This window comes from Acomys russatus, chromosome 7 (genome assembly GCF_903995435.1).
Source record: "Acomys russatus chromosome 7, mAcoRus1.1, whole genome shotgun sequence".
NCBI classification, from domain to species: Eukaryota; Metazoa; Chordata; class Mammalia; order Rodentia; family Muridae; genus Acomys; species Acomys russatus.
The window spans coordinates 40,275,561-40,298,426 of NC_067143.1; the positions used below are offsets into that span (position 1 = coordinate 40,275,561).

The 22,866-nt window shown below is 35.0% G+C and overlaps 1 protein-coding gene across 1 annotated transcript in view; it reads left to right on the forward strand.

The window, feature by feature from the left end:
* Positions 1-447: 447 nt before the first annotated feature.
* Grm5 (glutamate metabotropic receptor 5) overlaps positions 448-22,866 on the forward strand; it is a 421,703-nt gene continuing 399,284 nt past the window's right edge. Inside the window, 3 exon segments of the mRNA XM_051148879.1 lie at positions 448-584; positions 6,032-6,708; positions 6,710-6,884. Coding sequence (XP_051004836.1) covers positions 6,226-6,708; positions 6,710-6,884 — 658 coding nt within the window. The 5' untranslated portion in view covers positions 448-584; positions 6,032-6,225.

A 22,866-nucleotide genomic window follows, 5' to 3' on the forward strand; every position in this document is an offset into this window, starting at 1 on the left:
GAACAAAGTGAGACTAATTTAACTTGATTAACAGATTCCTACGGAGGAATGTGCCAGCAGGTGGTCAGGGTTAGGTAGGTGGGAGTTAGGGTCACCAGAAAGACTCCAGGAGAAATATACAAGGAATTTGTAATCTTCATGCCCAAAATATTTGAACCATGCCAATAAACTTAATAATTTAGAAATAAAACTCTGTGTGTGAGTTCATGCCCATTCATGGCATTTAACGAAAACTAAACCATGCATTTCTTTAATATTGTTTAATACAACGTGACTATACTGTATATAACTCTCCACACTACTCAATTAAGCTATATGAGAGAAAGTTTCTGATCCACATACGGCCTCCTTTCTAGTTTGTCTTTGTCTCTAGGTATTTGGACCCTTGGAATTCTGTGGAATGCAGCTTATGTAACTACCTTTTCTTTCTGCTTCCTAGGTGATTTTACACAGATTCTTGGTTTAGAAAAAGAGGACCTCTGCATGCTGATGCCTCCCACATTTTTACCTGCAATTTAGACCTCTCTCGAGAAAGTCAGCCTCATACATCCAGCTGCTTTGTCCACATATGTTCCTAAATTCTAGTAAGTATACAAAACAAACCTCTTTTGTCTCTGTCCAAATTTGTTGCTCTGTGTTCCTCCAATTCAATGAGGACTTCACTTGCCCAGGCTGAATACGCTAGCTCCCTCATGCTCACCAAAAATCTCCTTACCTTCGCATCTCAACTCATATGACAGCAAACCTTCAGTATACACACAGAATCTTCCTCTGTCCGTTATAGCTATAGATGCGGCATCTGCCACCCATCCACTATCACCTGATTGAGTTCCAGATTCTTCCTTGCTTCCCTAACATCTGCCTTTGTGCTGTTTCTCTTGCTCAAATGTGAGGCAGAGTGTAACCTTTCTATACTGAGAGGCATTCCAGGAAAATATTCCCATACAGTGTTAGAGCCAAAGACTTTTGAAGTGCAAACAGCCTGAATGCCATCATAGGACCTCAAAGAATGGCCTCTGCTTCTGTCTCAGTTCACAGCAGCTACACTGGTTCCTTAGTATTCCCCAAGATATCAAACTAAATCCTCTATCAGAAACTTTATCTTTGCTTTAACCCTTATCTGAAATGTACTTTTCCTGAGTGGCGCCTGTAATTATTTACATGTGTACTCGATTATTACCTTTTAAGTTTATGTTATTGACAACATTATTCAACATTTTCATGCTTGTTGCTTCCTCTCTTCCTTTTTTTGCCTCTTTTTGGTTGAATACTCTGTAGCATAGGAACGTTCACTTACTTATTTTGTTTATCGTCTAACAACTCTTCCTTCTATCAGGTTGGAGTAGGCCTGATGAAAGCAAGAACTGACTTGATACAAATGGGATCTGGGCCAAGGATTCCCGCTCAAATTATGGCACCAGCCAAGGACAATACATGCAGTAAACGTCAAACCCCTACCCAGATCTACCCAATGGACAGGACATTCTTCACAGTTGAGTGGAGGGGTCTGACTTTCACATGAACTCTAGTGCCCCATATTTGACCATGTCCCCCGGATGGGGAGTCCTGATGGTACTCAGAGGAAGGATAGCAAGGATACCAAGAAAAGACTTGATATCCTATGAGCATATACAGGGGGAGGTAATCCCCCTCAGTCAAAGTCATAGGGGAGGGGAATAAGGGGAAACTGGGAGGGAGGGAGGAATGGGAGGATACAAGGGATGGGATAACCATTGAGATGTAATATGAATAAATTAATAAAATATATTTAAAAACAACAAAACAAAACAAAACAAAACAAAAGGGAGCTCTCAAGGTCAAGCAGAATGCTTGGTCCAAAGGAACCATTCAATAACTATTTATTGGACAAATGAGTGATATTGATAGATGTGTACTGTGTCTATTTTCAATTTACCTTCCATTAATTCATAGTATTTTAATACCATAAAGGATATTTTTTCTGTGAAGATTTATAATAAGCTGAGTTATAAGACATTTCTGCTAAATTTCAAAACTATAATCAGTTTGTGTGTAGTGGGGAGACTACCTGTGTAGGCATGGATGTGGCCAGAGATCTTTCTGTATTTGTCCTTTATAGTTCTGAGGTTTTAGCATATGAGAGGCCATACCCAGATTTTTATGAGCATTAGGGATTAAGCTGAAGTCGTAATACTTGTAAAGAAAGGGCTTTTACCTACTAAGCTTGAAAGAAAAAGTATATGTATGTATTTCATTGTTGTAGACACAATACACATTTGAGACATTTATGGTTTCTCTTTACTGAATCTTCACTGCCCCCAGGGTTCCTCACTCTTTAAATTGCAAAGCAAATCTGATTGATTTTAAATCACTAGAACATTCATGATGAATCCATATGGTCCATCTTATTTTCCTGGACTTTGTTAATATAACTCTTATAGGAATGGGTAGTAAGGCAACAAGGGATGATGAGAAAGTATATTTTAGAATCATCAGAAATAAACAATTGCTGTGTATCACTTTAGAAGTTATTGACTAGTTTTTAACTTCTAAAACCCATATATAATATACATTTGTGAGATATAGTAAATACAATAATGTTTATATCTTTAGTTTTTTTTTATAAGCAATTCTGATATAATCTACAATGAACACACAGGACATAAGACATAACTATTGTGTAAAACATCACCAAGATGTACAATGCTAATAGTAAATATTTTCCATGGAATCAGATATATTTTATTCCTGTACAACATAGAAGCTTCAGATACATCTCTGAATCTATGTAGAGACCATCATCCTTTAATTGATACTGCCTGCTCCTGCTTCTCTCTCATTTTCTGGGTTGTTGCCTCTCTTCAGTTGATTTTTTTTTTCTGAAATCTGGCCTTGCAGGACACATTAATTAGTTCCATTTTTGACAGGTTTATATTTATTTTTTGGGTATTTTCATGCATTTTAAAGATTTTATATACCATCCATTTATGTCTCAAACTAAAATTCTCTTCTAAGCCATGTCTCATAAATCACTTTCCTATTTGGCCTATGTTCCAGGACATATCAAAAGCATCTCAAATTTGAAATATTCAGAAGAAAATTATTATTTTTCTTATGCTGTTCACTTGTTCACATGTCTGTCTGTATCATCTTTATTAACTATATCAGAATAAGTTAATTCCTTAGATAGGATTTCAGGAATAGATGCACTTGTTCCCTCTGTATTCATATCTGATTTGTCTGCACACCTACAGAATTCCATTTGTAGGCTCTATCTAGCTGTCCACTTTTTTCTATTTTTACTGTTATCAGTCATGACTGAGGTACTGTCATTCCACATTAGATTACTATGAGTTTTCTAATCAGATTTCTTGAATCTGTTACCCAGAATATCCGGCTGCGTGAACGATTCCAACTTAACATATTGTCTATCATTAGCTTACATCTTCAGAATGACTCTCAGTGGCAATTCACATTAAACATGAGGAGATCCAATATAGTTTGGCTCTTCTTTAGCCTTACAACCAAATGTCATGCCTCCATCTCTCCCGTTCTTTATGTTCTAGCCACAAGAATATCCTCTTTTCATTTTTTCTTAACATTTTTTTTTTTACATTCTTAAGTGTCAACACATGCCATTGCTTAGAGTATTGATTTGTAAAGTATGTGAGTATTAGGAGCATATATACCTTTTTAAGAATATTCAATTCTAAAATTATTTAGAATTATTCAACTCTCAAGAGAAAGGTTATATATATATATATATATGATATATATAGTATAGTATATATATATGCTTATAGTAAGTACTTCAAAAAGACAATTGTAACAACTCATGTGCATTATTGTGAAACCATTTTACGTATCTTCCACCTAGGAGGTAAATTTTATTGAAACAGTCAAATAATTTTACCTAAAAATGGAGAAAGAAGTACTTAAATATCTCATTATATTTTGCCTTCCTAAAACAACTCAATAAAAATGAATTAAATGACAGGTAATTTCTAGCCTCATTTTCTTGTAGAAAAGCAAGCCATGTTTTGTTATTGAGTTTACCTTATGATCATTCTTTAGTGTTTGTAAGAATAAGCAGTGATTCCAGGTCTGTGAGTTTAGGAGACTAAAAGGACATTTTGAGAGAGTTCAATTTCATCATATGAAAACTTAACTAACATTTTTGTTCCCTTTACTTTTGTCTAAAATGCTGAATTAGAAAATATGATACACATGATTCACAGACTCACTTGTGTCTTCAAATACCTCATTATTCTGAAACACGTAGCTATTGGTGAAAATTTAATTTTAGTGTTTGATACTATGCAAAGAGTTCTTTCTCTGTTGCTATGGGAACAGTTGAAAGAAACAATGTAATAAGGGTAGGTGTTGTGGGAAATGTAATTCATGTTACATTCATGGTGTGTCCAAATTACAGTTTTTGAAAATCTGATGTTTAGACCATCATTAGTCTTAAAAAGAAAAGATAATTGCACAAATCCCTAAAGACATATTACTTGTGTTTAAAAGGTAGTCCTTGTGTGTTAGTCATTTTCAAACAATTTAAGACTCTTGGTTGTCAGTGATGGTGACATCCAAAGTAAATGTAATACACAATCCAATGAAACAAAAGAACTATTAATCTGTCAGGCTTTTTTTTACACATTAATTGGAAATTTGGAGTACATCTTTGTTTACCCTAGGATTTTTAAGCTGGAAGAATGACTATAGTGATAGGTACACCAAGTTTCTTCTTGGAAGGATAGTTCCAACTTTTGAATCAACTAGATTACCATAAAACTTTTATTTGTAGATTAGGGATAACATGCTGATTACTATGAATTTTATTGTAAGATTCCAAAATTGCTTTGAAAATTTCTGGAGTACCAAGAAGAATGCTAGAGAGTAGTTGATCTTCACTACCTAACTACAAGGTTTTGTCTGAACTTCAATAACTATATATATCCTTATTCAATTTAAGACATTTGACAACATGATTTTTTTTTTGAGACAGAGTTTCTCTGTGTAGCCATGACTATCCTGGACTCACTTTGTACACCAGGCTGGCTTTAAAGTCACAGTGATCGACCTGCTCTTGCCTCTCAATGCTGGGATTAAAAGTGTGCACCACAACAGCCTGGCTGATATTTTTTCTTGATGACTATGACAGACATCATAAAAATTCATTAAATGAAAAAATTCTTGTTCTTCACTGTTAAACAATTTAATAATAATTCTTAATATCAGAACTTATAAATATTTTCCATGAAACTTTTATGCCTGTCACTCTTGCTTCTTTATCATACTTTTCTTTGTAATGTTTAAACCTTCTCCTCTCTGTTCTTTAAAACATTTCACATTAAATAGCTACAAAGTTTATGTATCCTAGGTGCATATTCGTTCTGCTTTACATTGCATTTAGGCAAAAAATATCCATGATTTTACATTTTTCTTTGTTTACTGTAATGGAGATGGAATCCAGGGTCCTGTATAGACTAGTCCATTACTGTACCACTGAGCTACATCCCAACCCTTTAAAGAAGACTGCTTTTATAACCGAATAATTAACATATGCTCAGTGACAAGAATTTGGAAATAAATTAAAATATGATTAAAGTTAAAATAAAAATGAAAACCATACAAAACTATACTACCCATAAATCACCAATTTAAAAAAGTATATATGGTTCTATTTTTTTTTTAAAGAATTTTTAGTTCATAGAGTACTTTGGGTATTAAGAGGCTCTCTTTCACAGCTCCATCTGCTCTCTATATCATATTTACTTTTCTGTACTCCAGATGAACAAAAGAAAAAATATTAATGTAAAGAAGTCAAAGCCAAGAAGCTGTTTCATCTGAAGAAAATCAAACCAAACCAAAGCAAAACAAAGCACAAAATTACCCAAACTTTTAACTTTTCAAATATATATATATATATATATCATATATATATATATGTAATATCAAATCATGCTATTTCTCCATTAACATGTATATTCAGAATGTCCCTGAACTAGTATGTATACTGTTAAAACACATGCTACTCATTTATTTTCAGGTTTTGGATATCATGACCCTGTGGATTCATCTAGACACTCTCTGGGAAACCTGCTAAATTTTAGAGGATATATCTAAATTTCTGCCTATTTGCTCAATGTGACACTCAACACAGGACATAATTTTACTGCATCCACTGTAAATCTGAGTTTCTTCCAACATGATGTCTTTAATAGCTTGAATTCTTTTCCTAAAATGGTCCTTCTATTGATTCTGTCAGTCTTACTTTTGAAAGAAGATGTCCGAGGAAGTGCACAGTCCAGTGAGAGAAGGGTGGTGGCTCACATGCCAGGTGACATCATTATTGGAGCTCTCTTCTCTGTCCACCACCAACCAACTGTGGACAAAGTTCATGAGAGGAAGTGTGGGGCAGTCCGTGAACAGTATGGTATTCAGAGAGTGGAGGCCATGCTGCATACCTTGGAAAGGATTAACTCAGATCCCACGCTCTTGCCCAACATCACACTTGGCTGTGAGATAAGAGATTCCTGTTGGCACTCAGCTGTGGCCCTAGAGCAAAGCATTGAGTTTATAAGGGATTCCCTTATCTCTGCAGAAGAGGAAGAGGGCTTGGTACGTTGTGTGGATGGCTCTTCGTCCTTCCGCTCCAAGAAACCCATAGTGGGAGTCATTGGGCCTGGTTCAAGTTCTGTGGCAATTCAAGTCCAGAATTTGCTCCCAGCTTTTCAACATACCTCAGATTGCTTACTCTGCAACCAGCATGGATCTCAGTGATAAGACTCTGTTCAAGTACTTCATGAGGGTTGTACCTTCAGACGCCCAGCAGGCACGAGCCATGGTGGACATAGTGAAGAGATACAACTGGACTTATGTCTCAGCTGTGCACACAGAAGGTATGTGATTCCCTCTACATACATTACATTTGTCTTAAAATATTTTTTTCAAATTCTCAATGAAAACTGCATATTTTGCATTCACAAAATGTTCCTCACAATTCTAGGTATTTTGATATGTCACAATTTTACCAATAGGATGAAATAACTATATATTTAAGCTAACATAATCATTTATGTGCCTACCACTTTGTTAAATAGCAAGATACATTTTCAATATTGCACAATTTCAAATTCTATTGATGATTTCTTTTGAAATTTATTTCTAAGAGATATTTTTCAGACTTTTGGGCTCTTCAGTGAGGATCTCACATCTTTAATATTCAATCATTGATCTGTATTTATGTTAGTCAAAGGGAGATAGACATAAAGTTACACAGTAATGAATGTAGCTTAGCATGTTGCTATGGACAATTACCAAACAGTGTGGATTTAAAAAATATTTGTTATATGTGATACATAGTAGAATTTGTAATGGTAATAACAAGAATTGTTTCATTTTATACTTTTTAAGTTTTGTTGCTAACAGCATCCTACAATGGTTTTGAATGTGTGACTTTTCAATCTTTTGCTTGTCTAAGGCTGTTACAATACATTTGTCTTGACCTATAGGAGTTGTAAAATCTAAATATTGCTGTAATAGTTCTTCTGGGGAAACAAAGTAGACATATTAAGCACAACAGAATACTGAAGAAGGCAAAAAACACTTCTTAAAACTCACAGATATATTTAGGAGACAGAAGACTTAAAAATCTTTGATGATATATCAGCAAGGCACAAACTATCATATATCAGAAGATGGTTGAAAAGTTATTGGGAAAATAATGAACTGACTTGAGGAAGTTTACTTCATATTTGGGAGTGTTTAACCAATTAAGATATGACAAATTTCCTGTTATCAGGTAGCATGATAGCATGCACTTCACTGAACAACCCCTCCTCCACATTATGTAGAGAAGTACAAATGTAAAATAGCCTTCCAGATTAATTGATATTCCTCTATCTCTGGAAGTCTTCACTTGTAAATTCATATCTTATTTGGAAACTTATGATTTGTGGCAATTCTGAGTAATGTGTAGTCTGGGACATCTTTGTATTCTGTTTTGTTTTGTTTTTTTCTTTTTCTGAGAGAAAGTTATATTCCTTTTCCTTTGGAGCAAGTGATGAGTATCATACTCAACATGTTGTGCATTGCGAAAAGTAGCTAAGTCATATTTCATCAAGTTAAACCCAAACACCCCACATTCCCTTCTCTCCTTTTAAAGTCTGAGGTGTTTTGTGTAAAAAATTTGTTTTATTTGTTTCTTGCAAGAGTCTAGTAACATAGTCTATCCAGGCACTTTATCAGAATTTTAAGATGCAAAATCTTTAATATGATATATATATTAATATTAATATGATATATATATATATCTTGCCAAGACTATAACATGTAGCTAACAACTTAGAGTTCTATATACTATTATAATTTAAGAAGATCCAATTGTCTAATGCTTTGGGGATACACTCATGCCACACATATTTGTTACATACAAATACTTGAAAGTCCTTTTGATAGTTGTATATATCAAGATCTTCTATGGATTTTCAGTCTGGCAAAGAGGATGAAGCATGCACAGATGCTCATGTAACCATAACTCAATGTGACAGAAAATTACAAATAATGTCTCTAAAGTACATTGATGAAGGATAATATGCCTTCTGTTCTGTGATGTGGGAAGCCTGGTAGAGAATTTGATGTTCCAATTTTAACAGAGAGAATACTGATACTTGGTAAAAAACAAAACTCAAACATAAGAAGTGATAGGTTTCGGTTGAGGACATGATAAAATAGAAGATGTGAACTTACTTCAAATTTCTGAAAGGTAAGGTCTGCACACCATGGAGGAGAGTCGAATTCTAAATTATACTCCCGGGGAACTAATCATTACCTTTGTATTTTACAAACATCAATTATTGTTTTAGTCTAAATTAGCAACATAATACTAAGGAAATCTAATAAAATACATGATAATGTAGTCATACAAAACATTGTTATACACACCTATTAAAATGAATAACATGCTGTGTTGCTAATGAGATAAATCATCGCTAAGATAATTTTTTGTGTCTGTGAAAAACAAGGTGCAAATCTCCATATTTGGTATTCTTTATGAACCTCTTGCATGTGTTCTCATAGAACTTCTAACTATAAAGAGAAAAATAAAAAAATTCTTATTCTTCGAGAAAATCTAAATCAATAGGGAATATGATAAGATGAAAAGATTTATTTTCATGGGTAAATTTTCTATACACTCATTTAATGTTCTAATATATATATATATATATCCTATTGTAATATATTATTTAGAATACTTTGTGGGAAAATAAAACTATAGAAACTGTATTGATAAATGTATACAAAATATAGTAAATACAAACAGGATTTAGTGGCTTAAGTTTGAATAGTCACACATTAAAGAATTAGTCTTTATAGTGTAATTTTCTGATGATTTCAGAAAGAACAAAGAAGAATCTGGGTGTCATGCTCTTTTATAATTTATTCATCTACGAGTGGAATGCTATAGATGTTCACAAAGTACAACTAGTATCCAATCTGAAAATATTCTAAGTCAAATGAGATATAGCTGTATTGGACTGTATGGAAAATCTTCATGGTGCTATCTGTTGTTCTGTTATATGGCCCTTCAGAAAACCTCTGTGAGATATTACATAAAATAAGAGTATCTATTCTCTTCTACCTGCCTACTTACCTTTATACCTATCTATCCATCTGTTATCTATCTACCCAAAACCTTTTTCCGTATGCATCTCTGTTTCCATCGTCACTAGGTTGGGATAATTCTCCACAGTCCCAGATCAATCACTCTCCAGATCTCTGCATTTTTTCTGGTATTCCTTTACCTCTCCTCTTTTGCTGTCAACTGTTGCTTTGAAAAGTACAGAAATTTCCAGATGCTTTTAAGGAATCTATCAATTATGAAAAGATGAACTCTTATTTTCTAAAACACTTTATCTTCAAATTACCAAGCATAAGTATATGCTTAAATGCAAAGGTACAGTACCATCTAATACTTTGGCAACTATCACAAGATGCTCCCTCTAAAAATGCTTATCCATACTTTCAGCAGAACCACAGGAAACAAGGCAATGAGATTGAATATTAAGTGATTATACTTGTTTTTTTGTGTGATTTATACTGTCTATATACCACAGGAATTAAAATTTCTGGTGACTTCTGATACATAGAAAAAAATACACATAGACTTTCCAAGACGTGGGGTTCATAATATAAAACAAGTAAACAGAGGGTAAAGATGGTATTCTTGAAGGACAAGGCAACTTCAAGACTAAAGGGGAAAAGAAGATGCAATGAGTCAGAAGAGAAATGTCATTCCTCTTATATGAGTCAGTCCAGCCAGTACTGCTTCTGCTTTGAGAAGATTTGAGATGTCTTTTGTCTCAGTACTTTTCCAATATTGTAGATATGTGTGCATATGACACATGGTGGATGGTGTTTGTCTTTTTAGGGCTATGACAGATTAATTTCATTGGTAACCCTAATTAATAACTCTCCTGAATTCTTGTTATTCAGTTTCTAAATAGAATGATTATCATTTACTTTCAAACAACAGTGACCTTGTGGCCCCTTTCTTTAAGAAATCTTGTCATCTTCTCATTTGGGAAGCTGCTAACCTGTACTCCCTGTATACTCAGGTAGTCAATTTTATTCCTTCTCAAGTCTCCAATGGGGTTGATGCCCAGATAGTTTAGCTTTACAGCTAAGCTTAGTTTTTTAGGGGTTAAGATGTTTTTAGGTCTAGATAGATGTTTTAAATTGATAATGGTGAGATATTATAGAGATGGATTTACATTCAGAATATTAGATTCACCAAGATAGGAGAGATGTTTTCTTCAAGGCTGCCAAATACAAATAGCCAAAACACTAGGAATATAACATACACACGATTCCTGATTGTCTCATGTTTCTTCTGGATGTACGTAGCTTATTGTATATGTATGTAATAATAAAACTATATACATAAAAAATAAAAAATATCTAGTAAAAATAAATAAATAAAAAAGAAAAATGAACTTCCATGAGCCACAGCACACATATAATATGCACCTGAATAAGTAAACTGGCATTTTATTTTTAATGCTTTGTGTTGATCAAATACCACTAAACGTATCTTGAAATTTGTTCTAATAAATGTCTTGGAAATAAAAAAAAAAAACCCAAAGAAATCTTAAATTAGGGACTACTCTTCCCAAACTCATCCAGTGCTGGGAATTTATTAATGACAAACAAACGACTGCATTGTATCTCATGTCTCATTTACTTTTTTATTTTAACACAAGATCTCACAAAGTTATAAAAACTGAGCTTAGACTTTCAATCCTCCTGCCTCAGCCTTGACAGTAGCTGACATTGTAGTCTTGTACCACTAGGATCATGTTAAGGCTCTCTGCTTATTTCCCCTTGGAACCTATTGCCACCATATGAAATATCTGATTCCTCAGAGTTTTCAGAGAACCCCACACGATGGACTTTTGACACCAGCCGTTTGAGATCAATGCAAGTGCCTCCTAACACCCAGCTCCTTGAAATTACATGAATTAGTGCCATTGAAGCCCTCAAGATTATCCAATGGATCACACACCCAGCTGTGAGTAACAATAAAAATATTCAGGAAGGAGTTTAATAAAACATATTTACCTAACTGACTTTAGGTTCTAACCTCACCAGTCACAATTAGATTACTGTAGCTATATTCAAACTTTGTTATACACAGTAAATAAATTTTCACCTACTGATTCATTTCACCATCCACCTGAAGAAAAATATATGTATTAACATGAATTGATATTACTGACATGAAAATATGACACAATAGAATAAATGTTTCATGCAAAAATTCATTTCTGTTCTTGTAAACTATATATGTAAAATTTCCATGAAATACAACTTGTATTGCATATAAATGGCAATATATGTAAATGGTCCATTATTACATTCTTCTGATGATATATTAAAATTTAAAAAAGAGAATTAATCTTTTATCTTTAAAATTTTTTACATGTGGATTTATATTATTACACATATATACAATAGATTTCCTATATAAGAAAAACCATGAGACAATCAGGAATTACAGAAATGTTACATTCTGAGTGTTTTTGCTATTTGTATTTGACAGCCTTGAAGGAACATCTTTCCTATCTTGGTGCATCTAAATTTCCTAATGTAAATCAATCTCCATCACATATTGTCATTATAAATTTTGGAGTTGGGTTGTTTATAATATTTTTACACTTCCATACTTTTCCTGACATTTGTGGAGTTCAAAAGTGTGTCCTCAGTACAAATAGAATGCCTTGTTTATACCAGGCATTCAGTGATTTTGCTGCATGGATGTATTCCTCTTATAGTACTACTAAACTTATGATGTAAGAAGATGTGGCACAGGGACAAATAACTGGCACTTGTATTTTTACAGTTTTGCTTTTTTTAAAAAATATAAAAACGAGGTACCAAAGTATCTCTCTTGATTAATTGTGAAAGGCTATTTTTACCTCCCTCTTTTTCCCCCACTGGTTCTCATTCCTGTCTAATGGCATAAAGATGCTAATTTGTTCTAGAAAGTGTCAGCAATGCTCTGGGGGAAATACATCAATAAGTTTTCCTGGTAGCGCAGACTCATTAAGACATTGTCCTCAAGTCAGCTTACACACTGCCATGCAGCACCTGTGCTTGTGAGACAGCTTTTTGATAATTATGTAAACAAATAACAATAATGGATCTTTGGTTTAAAGATGTTCATTGTGTGATTCATAGTCAATATGTTTAGTTAAACATACTAATTTTTTTAAACGATTAGTTACAGGTTAATTGTATATGTTAATTTATATTCAATGTGCCATTTATATATTCACACCCTGTGTACTGAAAGGTCCAAACCAATTCTTTTATCCTACCTATGTATACCATTTCCCAACACCTAGAAATTACTATTCACTTCCAGGTCAATTATTATTTACATGTATGAATGGGAGGGAAAGAATGATATTTGTCTTTACTTACTTGGGTTTTTTTACTTGACACAATGACCTCTATATTAATTCAGCTTGTTACAAATGATGAGAGTTTATACTTTATGTCTTGAACCACATTTCTTACTCTCAGTCCACTAACGGGCACCAAAGCAAATTCTATATCTTACCTATTGTGAATATCACTCTGTTATTAAAAAAGTAACATGGGCATAGGGATATAGGTGTAAGTACACTTTTCCAACGAATCTTTTCCCTGATTGTCATCACATCAGGACAATAATTTAGTCTGAAAAGTTGCAAATGCCATCATGAAGACTGCTGAGCACATTCTGAAGCATTTCCATTTTACCACATAGGCATTGAAATATGTAGAAACTTCAGACAAACTTGAAGACAATGCTAATAATAATTCAGAATTGCAAACTACTGTAAGTTTAATAGACCATTGGAAAAGTATTAGATGAGCACTTATTTTATCCTCTTCATTAGCCATTAGCTGCTGATGGAATTATTGTTTATCTGAGGGGGTGGGTGTGAGGTAGAATTCACTCCTCACTGTTGCTTGGACAGTGTCTTCTCTACTTGTAGGTTCTTTCAGACTATTTAATTATTGTCTTGGATTTTGACTTACCCATAAAGGATCTGTGCCAAAGATAAATATCAAGCTGCTTCCCAGGCATTGCTACTATCACCACTGAAGATTCCAGAGTGTAAACCCCAAACTCTCCAGCCCATATGACTAAGTTAAATAGCTATGCCACTGCACTGTTCTGCAAATACTCATGAACAATTCCTCAAATGTTGTGTGAATGTGAACCCTGCTACGGTACCAACCGTACACATACTTCTTGTATCTGAGGATCACCTGTGTGCTTGTTGGCTAATTAACATGCATAGAATTGATGCATGCATGTGTTTTCCCGAGACAAGTTTTATTTCCTATGTCATAGGAGCAACATTATTTAGAATTTGAATATTCTTAAAGTTCATTTTCTGTTTGTTTGTTTTTGCTATTTTTGGCTTAAAAAAAAAAACAAAACAAAACAAAAGCTGTCTAGTAACTCCATATCCTACAGAAGTCCTAACTAGCTTATCAAATTCTAGTCTGGAGACTAGGCAAACTTGGTTTAAAGTGTTACCTTGCAGTTCATCACTGGAAGAAGAGATAACAGCATACAAGAAATAGTTCCTCACAGAAAACACTATGTCATGTAAGTAAAGAAAAAAAAAAAGAAGAAAAACAAAGATTGAAATCCACAGAACTGCAGGGATTAGTTTGTGGAACTTCCTTCCTCCTGCCCTTCTTTCTTGCTTTTCTCCTTTTTTAATCTCTTAATACTCTTCATCAAATTACTACTGTTCCCCTTCTTGCCTCTCTTCTTCCTCTTCTTCTACTTTTCTCCTCCCACCTTTTTCCAACTCCTCCTTTTCTTGTTTCTTTTCTCATTCTCTTCCTCACTTTCTCTTTTTTCAAATAATTTTGGTAATTAAACTAGGTTTTTATTTGTGGTGGATGATCAGCATGTTTAAAAGAGATAATACTTGTCCTTATATCATAAAATGATGAAAATGTTAATATTTAGAGTTGGAAAAATACAAAATAGAAAACCAGTCTATACTAAAAGAACAGCATGTATGACAGCTAGAGCTCAGCCAATTCAAATGCTGCCTACATTCATCATAAGAGACCTGGGAAACATTTCTTATGTGTTCCTTCTAAAAGAAACTTTCAATGACTTGTTCTCATCCAATATCTGAGAGTCCATGAGCTGAATCAAATGTTAAGCATCACTTAAAACAAACGTAATTAAGCATGTCCTGTTTGAAGAAGTTGCCAGAATGATTAAAAGCCTTAAAACTATGCTGAAAAGCAATGCAATGGAGAGTAGATAATAATTTTTACCTTTAGCCAAGAAGTATATTGAAGTATTTCACCCATTTACTAGGTGCAGTACATGAAGCTTATTACTGAAACAGTGAGGTCATACATTGTAGGTAAATATTTTCTCATCAATAGAACCATTCTATGGTGTTGAGCTGTTCGCCTTTCTCTGGCTTTGTTTAGACAAAATTAACTACTGAAGAGAACAGAGACTTCATTAGGGAAGTTGTGATTACTTTTTTTCACAAACCCTGTGTACTCATGGTCATCTATTTAGAGTTTAAAAGGAAGACAATTGGCAGGCTGGTATTAACACCAATAGGTGCTTATGAATGAAACAAATCGCCCGTTCTTGCAAACCCCTCCTCTCTGACAAATACCAATGGTAGGAAGGCAATCGCGTATGGAGAATGACCCATGTGTTAATTTGCTAAGATTTTACTTTCTCACAATTCTAAGCCCAGGACAGGGGTGTCATAGGTGTTTTCTTCTGAGTCCTCTTTTCTTGACATTCTGATTGATGCTTTCTCGCTTGTCCACACACAGCCATGCATTGACTTCCTATGCAGCTCTTGTAGGCAAGACTTGGGATCTGAGGACCTGAAAGAATGGGATGGACTACAGTCTAATGCAGTGGACTGGAACCAGTATTTGGGACTGGAATTGTGACAGAAGTGCTTCAAACCTCCTGGACTAGGGAAATCTATGGGAAACAGGTAGAGTGGACCTCAGATTCCCCTAGTCGCCCCATGCCAGTCCACAGAAAGCCCAGGGGACACAAGGGCACCCAGATGGCAGTGGTTATGCTCCCCAGCTGCTGCATGTTCTGAGAAGGAGACTCTACAGACTGCAATCTAGTCACCAGCACCTGGTCAGGACCCCATCTACATGCTACCAGCTGCTGAAACCAGGGATACACAGCCACAGCTGCTTGGGTCAAGGACCTCAGCAGCCATCTGAGTAGGGCTGGGCAGAAGCCAAACTGCTAGCCCCGGAGGACTACCCTGGTGATTACTTTTAATGAGTTTTATATTCTTACTGATTTTCCATTTACATTAGTATACAGTTGTTTAATAAAATGGAAGGTATTCTGTGATTTGACACAGTTATGAGTATGCTGTATTCCACCGCCATTGACTGCTGATGTCTGTTTAAAGGCATTGAAGTTGTTAACTGAGCAAAGTCAGGAGAAGCTCTGAGCTAGTTACATCCCATCAGCCTTAAGGAAACAAAGAACAGCTATATCATTTGACAGGGCTATAAGTCTGAAAGCTGATGAAAACTTAAAATGATGAAAACCGTGTTAGTTTCTTTCAAAACTAAACCTCAGAAGTGAACTGGTTCCAGCGTGGTTACACTTCCTGAAGGTTTGACAACTTTCACCAAAAGTACAAAACAGCTACAAAACAAGATTTCTAACATGAGACTATGAAAGACATTTCATATCCAATCCACAAGAAGAGAGAGGTATTTTTGTTTAAAATTTAAAATATAATCATACTTTTAAAAATTCAATGTATTGTTGAGAATTCTTTGTTTAGCTCTGTACCCCATTTTTTAATTGGGATATTTGACTTTGCGGTGTTTAATTTCTTAAGTTCTTTATAATATTTTAGATATTAGGACTCTGTCAGATATAGGGTTGGTGAAGATCTTCTCTCAGTCTGTAGACTGTCCTTTTATTCTGTTTATAGTGTTGTTTGCCTTACAAAAACCTTTCAGTTTTACAAGGTGCCATTTATTAATTGTTGACAATAGAGCTTGAGCGGTTGGTGTTTGTTCAGGAAGATTGTCTCCGGTGCCAACGAGCTCAAGGTTCTCCCCCACTTTCTCTTATAACAGAGATAATGTGTCAGGTTTTAAACTGAGGTCTTTAATCCACTTGGACTTCAATTTTGTGCATGGTGATAAATATGGGTCTATTTGCATTTCTCAACATGTAGCCATCCATTTGGACCAGAACCATTTGTTGAAGATGCTATCTTTTTTCCATTGTATAGAATTGGCCTCTTTGTCAAAAATCAAGTGCCCATAGATGTGTGGGTTTATTTCTGGGTCTTCTATTGGATTCCACTGATCAACCAACCCATTTCCATTTCAGTACCCTGCTTCTTTATTACTGTTGTTCTCTAGTACAGGTTGAGATCTGGGATGGAGATTCCTCCAGAAGATAATTTATTGTACAGGATTGCTTTAGCTCTACTGGGTTTTTGTTTTCCATATGAATTTAAAATTGATCTTTCAAGGTCTGTAAAGAATTGCGTTGGAATTTTAATGGGAATTGCATTGAATCTGTAAATTGATTTTGGTAAGATGGCCTTTTTTACTATGGTGATTCTCCCGATCCAGGAGCATGGGAGATCCCTCCATCTTCTGATATCTTCCAGTTTCTTTCTTTAGAGACTTGCAGGGTTTTTTGTTTGTTTGTTTGTTTTGCTTTTGTTTTTTGTTTGTTGCCGTTGTTTGTGATTTTTTTTGTTTGTTTCTTGTTTTTTTTTTTTTTTTTTTTTTTTTTTCATGCAAATCTTTCACTTGCTTGGCTAGAGTTACACCACTAGAGTTTATTTTATTTTTGGCTATTGTGAAGAGTGGATTTTCCTTAATTTCTTTTGCAGCCCATTTGTTATTTGTGCACAGGAGGGTACTGATTTTGTTTCAAGTTATACAGAATTCTGGGTGACTGTTGAGGCAGCAAACTGTGTCATTTTTTTTTTTCATTTTGGAAGTTCCTAAAATGTACTTCTTGTTTACTAGGTAATTAATTTTTATTCCCTCTCAAGTCTCTGATGGGGTTAAAGACCAGATCATTTAGTTTTACAATTAAGCTTAGTTAAGGGGTTAATATGTTTGTAGGTCTAGATAGATATTTTAAGTTGATAGAGATGAGATATTATAGATATTGATTTACATTAAAATTTTAGATCCGTTAATGCAGGGAAGATGTTTTCTTTACTGTTGCCATTTCAAATAGCTAAAACATTATGGATGTAACATTTTTATAATTCCTGATTGTTTGTGGTTCTTCTTGCTGTATGTAGTTTATTGTAGTATGTAAATAAGATAAATGTATATGTAAAAAATAAACTAAATAGATATCTTTTTAAATTCAATATATCGGTAAACTTCCTAGGGAGTCATAGGTTTATAATATATGCATATTTACATATATTCTATGTTATTGAAAGAAGCTCTGTAAATGCCTTAGTGACTTAAAAATGTACATATTAATGTATGTCCTTGGCCTAGAATGAAGATGGTGAATACTACTAAGTTTAAGATAGGATATCTATGTTAGATGCCCCAATAATGTTATTTTATAAAATAATGTGATTTTATTCAACTTTATCAACAAAAATTGTGGCTAACTTTAACTGATAAAATATAAAATTTAAAATCACAAGCAGTTAAGGTACCTGGAATATTGAGAAAATTAAATTATCTATGTGCTTCTAGGGAAACTACGTTTCTAGAGAAACTTACACAATTTTCATGTCTTTAGACAACATTGTATTTTTCCTGGTACTTGTTTATGTAATTTTCTTTGCGTAGTTATTCACAATCTAAAACAGAGGGTATCTGCCTCTTGCTCATTACTGAACCTTTGAACCCCTGCCATTATTTCTCCCAGTTAAACTTTCTCCTTAGAGAAACATCATTTGGATGATCAGTAGAGCTGTGAGAAGCTCAGACTGAGTTAGTTTTACTTATGTAGAAGGTACATTTTTTGTTCATGTTAGGGAACAATATTTACGTCAGTTTGGCAGGAAATTTTTATTTGCACCTTCAAACTTGTCATAGCCTTTGCTTTTGCCTTCATCCTATCAGTTGATGGAAAATTACTGTGCACAGAATATTTGAAATGGTAGAAGAGGGTATAATACTTGTGGATATATTGTGAATATATATGAAACCTATAACTTTTACATGTATAAGACTAAAACGACCATGAGCAGTGTTTAAAGCTACACATCCTGGGAAACTTAAGTATAATTTCAAGAAAGAGTAGTATCTCATGCTGTAGCGAATCAACTTGAAAATGGAAACATTATTTCTAGACTTTTTAAGAAATAAAATAATTTTTACAGGCCAATAACTACAGTACTAACCTTTGACTTCCTTTGGCAGTCATATTTCATGTCTCACTTTGATGTGACCTTCTTGAACCTCCTCCTTTGCGAGATGACAGGAGGCTGTGCCTGTACACTCAGTACTACTGTTGTGCTCTGCTGTAATTGTAAAGATGCCTGACACATTAATTAATTAAATATTAAATTAATATTTATTTTTTGACATTTTTTATTAATTTATTTATATTACATCTAGATTGTTAGCCCTTCTTCTGTTTCCTCCCATTCCTCTCTCCCTCCCACTTCCCCCCTTCTCCCCTCCCCGATGTCTGTGATTGAGGGAGACCTCCTCCCCCTATATATGCTCTTAGAATATCGAGTCTCTTCTTGGTAACTTGCTATCCTTCCTCTGAGTGCCACCAGGCCTCCCCATCCAGGGGATGTGGTCAGAAAAGGGGCACCAGAGTCCGTGTGAGAGTCAGATCTCACTCTCCACTCAACGGTGGAGAATATCCTGTTCGTCGGCTAGGTCTTGGTAGGGGTTCGAAGCTTACTGCCTATATTCTCCTTGGCTGGTACCTTAGTTTGAGGAGGACCCCGGGATCCAGATCTGCCTGTCATAAAGTTCTTCTTGTAGGTTTCCAGGACCCTGCGGGTCCTACTATTTCCCCATTCTTCCATGCTACTCTCGCCTAAAGTCTCAATAGGACGTCCTCTCCTCTGACCCACTTTCTTGGTAAGTAAAGTTTTTCATGGTACGTATCCCTTGGACTAGTGTTTTGATATAAGTGAGTATATACCATTTGTCTCTTTTTGCTTCTGGGTGAACTCACTCATTATGATAATTTCTAGATCAATCCATTGGTCCACAAATTTCGGGAATTCCTTGTTTTTAATAGCTGAGTAGTATTCCATAGTATAACTGTACCAAGTTTCTTAGTCCATTCTTCTACTGAGGGACACTTAGGCTGTTTCCATGTTCTGGCTATTATGTATAAAGCAGCTATGAACATGGTTGAGCATATATCCCTGTTGTATGGTAGGGCATTTTCTGGGTATATTCCAAGGAGTGGGATAGCTGGGTCTTGAGGAAGCTCTATTCCCATTTTCTGAGAAAGCGCCAGATAGCTTTCCAAAGTGGTTGTACTAGTTTGCATACCCACCAGCAATGAAGGAGTGTTCCTCTCTCTCCACATTCTTGCCAACATGTGGTGTCATTTGAGTTTTTTATCTTAGCCATTCTGATGGGTGTAAAATGGAATCTCAGTGTCCTTTTGATTTGCATTTCTCTGATGACTAAGGAGGACGAGCATTTCTTTAAGTATTTCTCGGCCATTTGATATTCCTCTGTTGAGAATTCTGTTAAGTTCCAAGCCCCATTTCGCAATTGGGTTGTTTGGTTTTGTAGTGTTTAATTTCTTGAGTTCTTTATATATTTTGGATATTAAACCTTTGTCATATGAAGGGTTGATGAAGATCTTTTCCCAGACTGTAGGCTGTCGCTTTGTTCTCTTGACAGTGTCTCCTACCTTACAGAAGCTACTCAGCCTCATGAGATTCCATTTACTAATTGTTGACCTTAAGGCCTGGGCTGTTGGTGTTCTGTTCAGGAAGTTGTTTCTTGTGCCTATGTGTCCAAGGCTCTTCCCCACTTTTTTCTCTCACTGAATTAATGTCTCTGGTTTTAAGCTGAGGTCTTTAATCCACTTGGACTTGAGGTTTGTGCATGGTGACAAATAAGGATCTAATTGCATTTTTCTACATGTAGACATCCAGCACCATTTGTTGAAGATGCTATCATTTTTCCATTGAATATATTTGGCTTCTTTGTCAAAAATCAAGTGAGAAATTTTGGTGGATTCATCTTCGGGTCTTCAATTCGATTCCATTGACCCACAGCCTTGCCAGTACCATGCTGTTTTAATTATTGTTGCTCTGTAGTACAGCTTGAGATCAGGTATGGAGATTCCTCTGGAGGATCTTTTGTTGTATAGGATTGTTTTTGCTATTCTGGGTTTTTTATTTCTCCATATGAATTTGAGAATTGATCTTTCAATATCTTCAAAATATTTTGTAAGTATTTTGATAGGGATTGCGTTGAATCTGTAAATTGCTTTTGGTAAGATGGCCATTTTTACTATGTTGATTCTCCTGATCCACGAACAAGGTAAATCCCTCCATCTTCTGATGTCATCTTCAATCTCTTTCTTCAGAGGTTTAAAGTTTTTTCGAATAAGTCCTTCACTTGCTTGGTTAGAGTTACTCCTAGATATTTTATATTGTTTGTGGCTATCGTGAAGGGAGTAGTGTTCCTAATTTCTTCCTCTGCCTGTTTGTCATTTGTATACAGGAAAGCTACTGACTTTTTTGAGTTAATTTTGTATCCTGCCAATTTGCTGAAGGTGTATCAGCTGTAGGAGTTCTCTGGTGGAATTTTGGGGGTCACTTAATTACACTATCATATCATCTGCAAATAGGGATAATTTGACTTCCTCCTTTCCCATTTGGATACCTTTGATCTTCTTTTGTTGTCTTATTGCTCTGGCTAGAACTTCAAGAACTATATTGAAGAGATATGGGGACAGAGGGCAGCCTTGTCTGATTCCAGATTTTAGAGGGATTTCCTTGAGTATCTCTCCATTTAATTTAATGTTGGCTGTTGGTTTGCTGTATACAGCCTTTATTATGTTTAGATAAGTGCCTTGTATTCCCGATCTCTCCAGAACTTTAAACATAAATGGGTGTTGGATTTTGTCAAATGCTTTTTCTGCGTCTAAAGAGATGATCGTGTGGTTTTTCTCTTTCAGTTTGTTTTTATGATGGATTACATTGATGGATTTCCGTATGTTAAACCATCTCTGCATGCCTGGAATGAATCCTACCTGGTCATGGTGAATGATATCTTTGATATGCTGTTGTATTCGCTTTGCAAGTATTTTGTTGAGTATTTTTGCATCAATTTTCATAAAGAGAAATTGGTCTGAAATTTTCTTTTTTTGTTGGGTCTTTGTGGGGTTTAGGTATCAGTGTGACTGTGTGCTCATAGAATGAATTTGGTAATATTCCGTCCATTTCTATTTTTCAGAATAGCTTGAATAGTATCGGTATTAGCTCCTCTTTGAAGGACTGGTAGAATTCTGGGCTGAAACCATCTGGCCCTGGGCTTTTTTTGGTTGGGAGACTACCAGTGGTTGCTTCTATTTCTATATAGGCGAAATAGGGCTATTTTATTTGTTTATTTGGTCTTGTTTCAATTTTGGCAAATGGAATCGTTAGAGAAATTTGTCCATTTTCCTTAAATTTTCGAATTTTGTGGCATAAATGCCTATAAAGTAGGTTCTTACAATTCTTTGTATTTCTTCGGTGTCTGTTGTTATGTCTCCCTTTTCATTTCTGATTTTGTTAATTTGGATAGTGTTTCTCTGTCTTTTAGTAAGATTGGCTAACGGTTTGTCTATCTTGTTAATTTTCTCAAAGAACCAGCTCTTGGTTTTGTTGATTCTTTGGATTGTTCTCTTTGTTTCTAATTTATTGATTTCAGCCCTGAGTTTGATTATTTCTAGGCATCTACTCCTCTTGGGTGTTTCTGCTTCTTTTTTTGGGGGGGGATCCAGAATTTATATTTTATTTTTTTAATTTTTATTTATGTATATTTTATTAATTTATTCATATTACAGTTCAACTGTTATCCCATCCCTTGTGTCCTCCCATTCCTCCCTCCCTCCTGCTTTCCCTGTACTTCCCTCCCCTAGAACTTACGTTTTTTAAAATTTCTTTTATTAATTTATTCTTGTTACATCTCAATAGTTATCCCATCCCTTGTATCCTCCCATTCTTCCCTCCTTCCCAATTTTCCCTTATTCCCCTTCCCTATGGCTATTCCTGAGGGGGATTACCTCCCCCTGTATATGCTCATAAGGTATCAAGCCTCTTCTTGGTAACCTGCTTCTTTTTTTTCTAGAGCTTCCAGATGTGT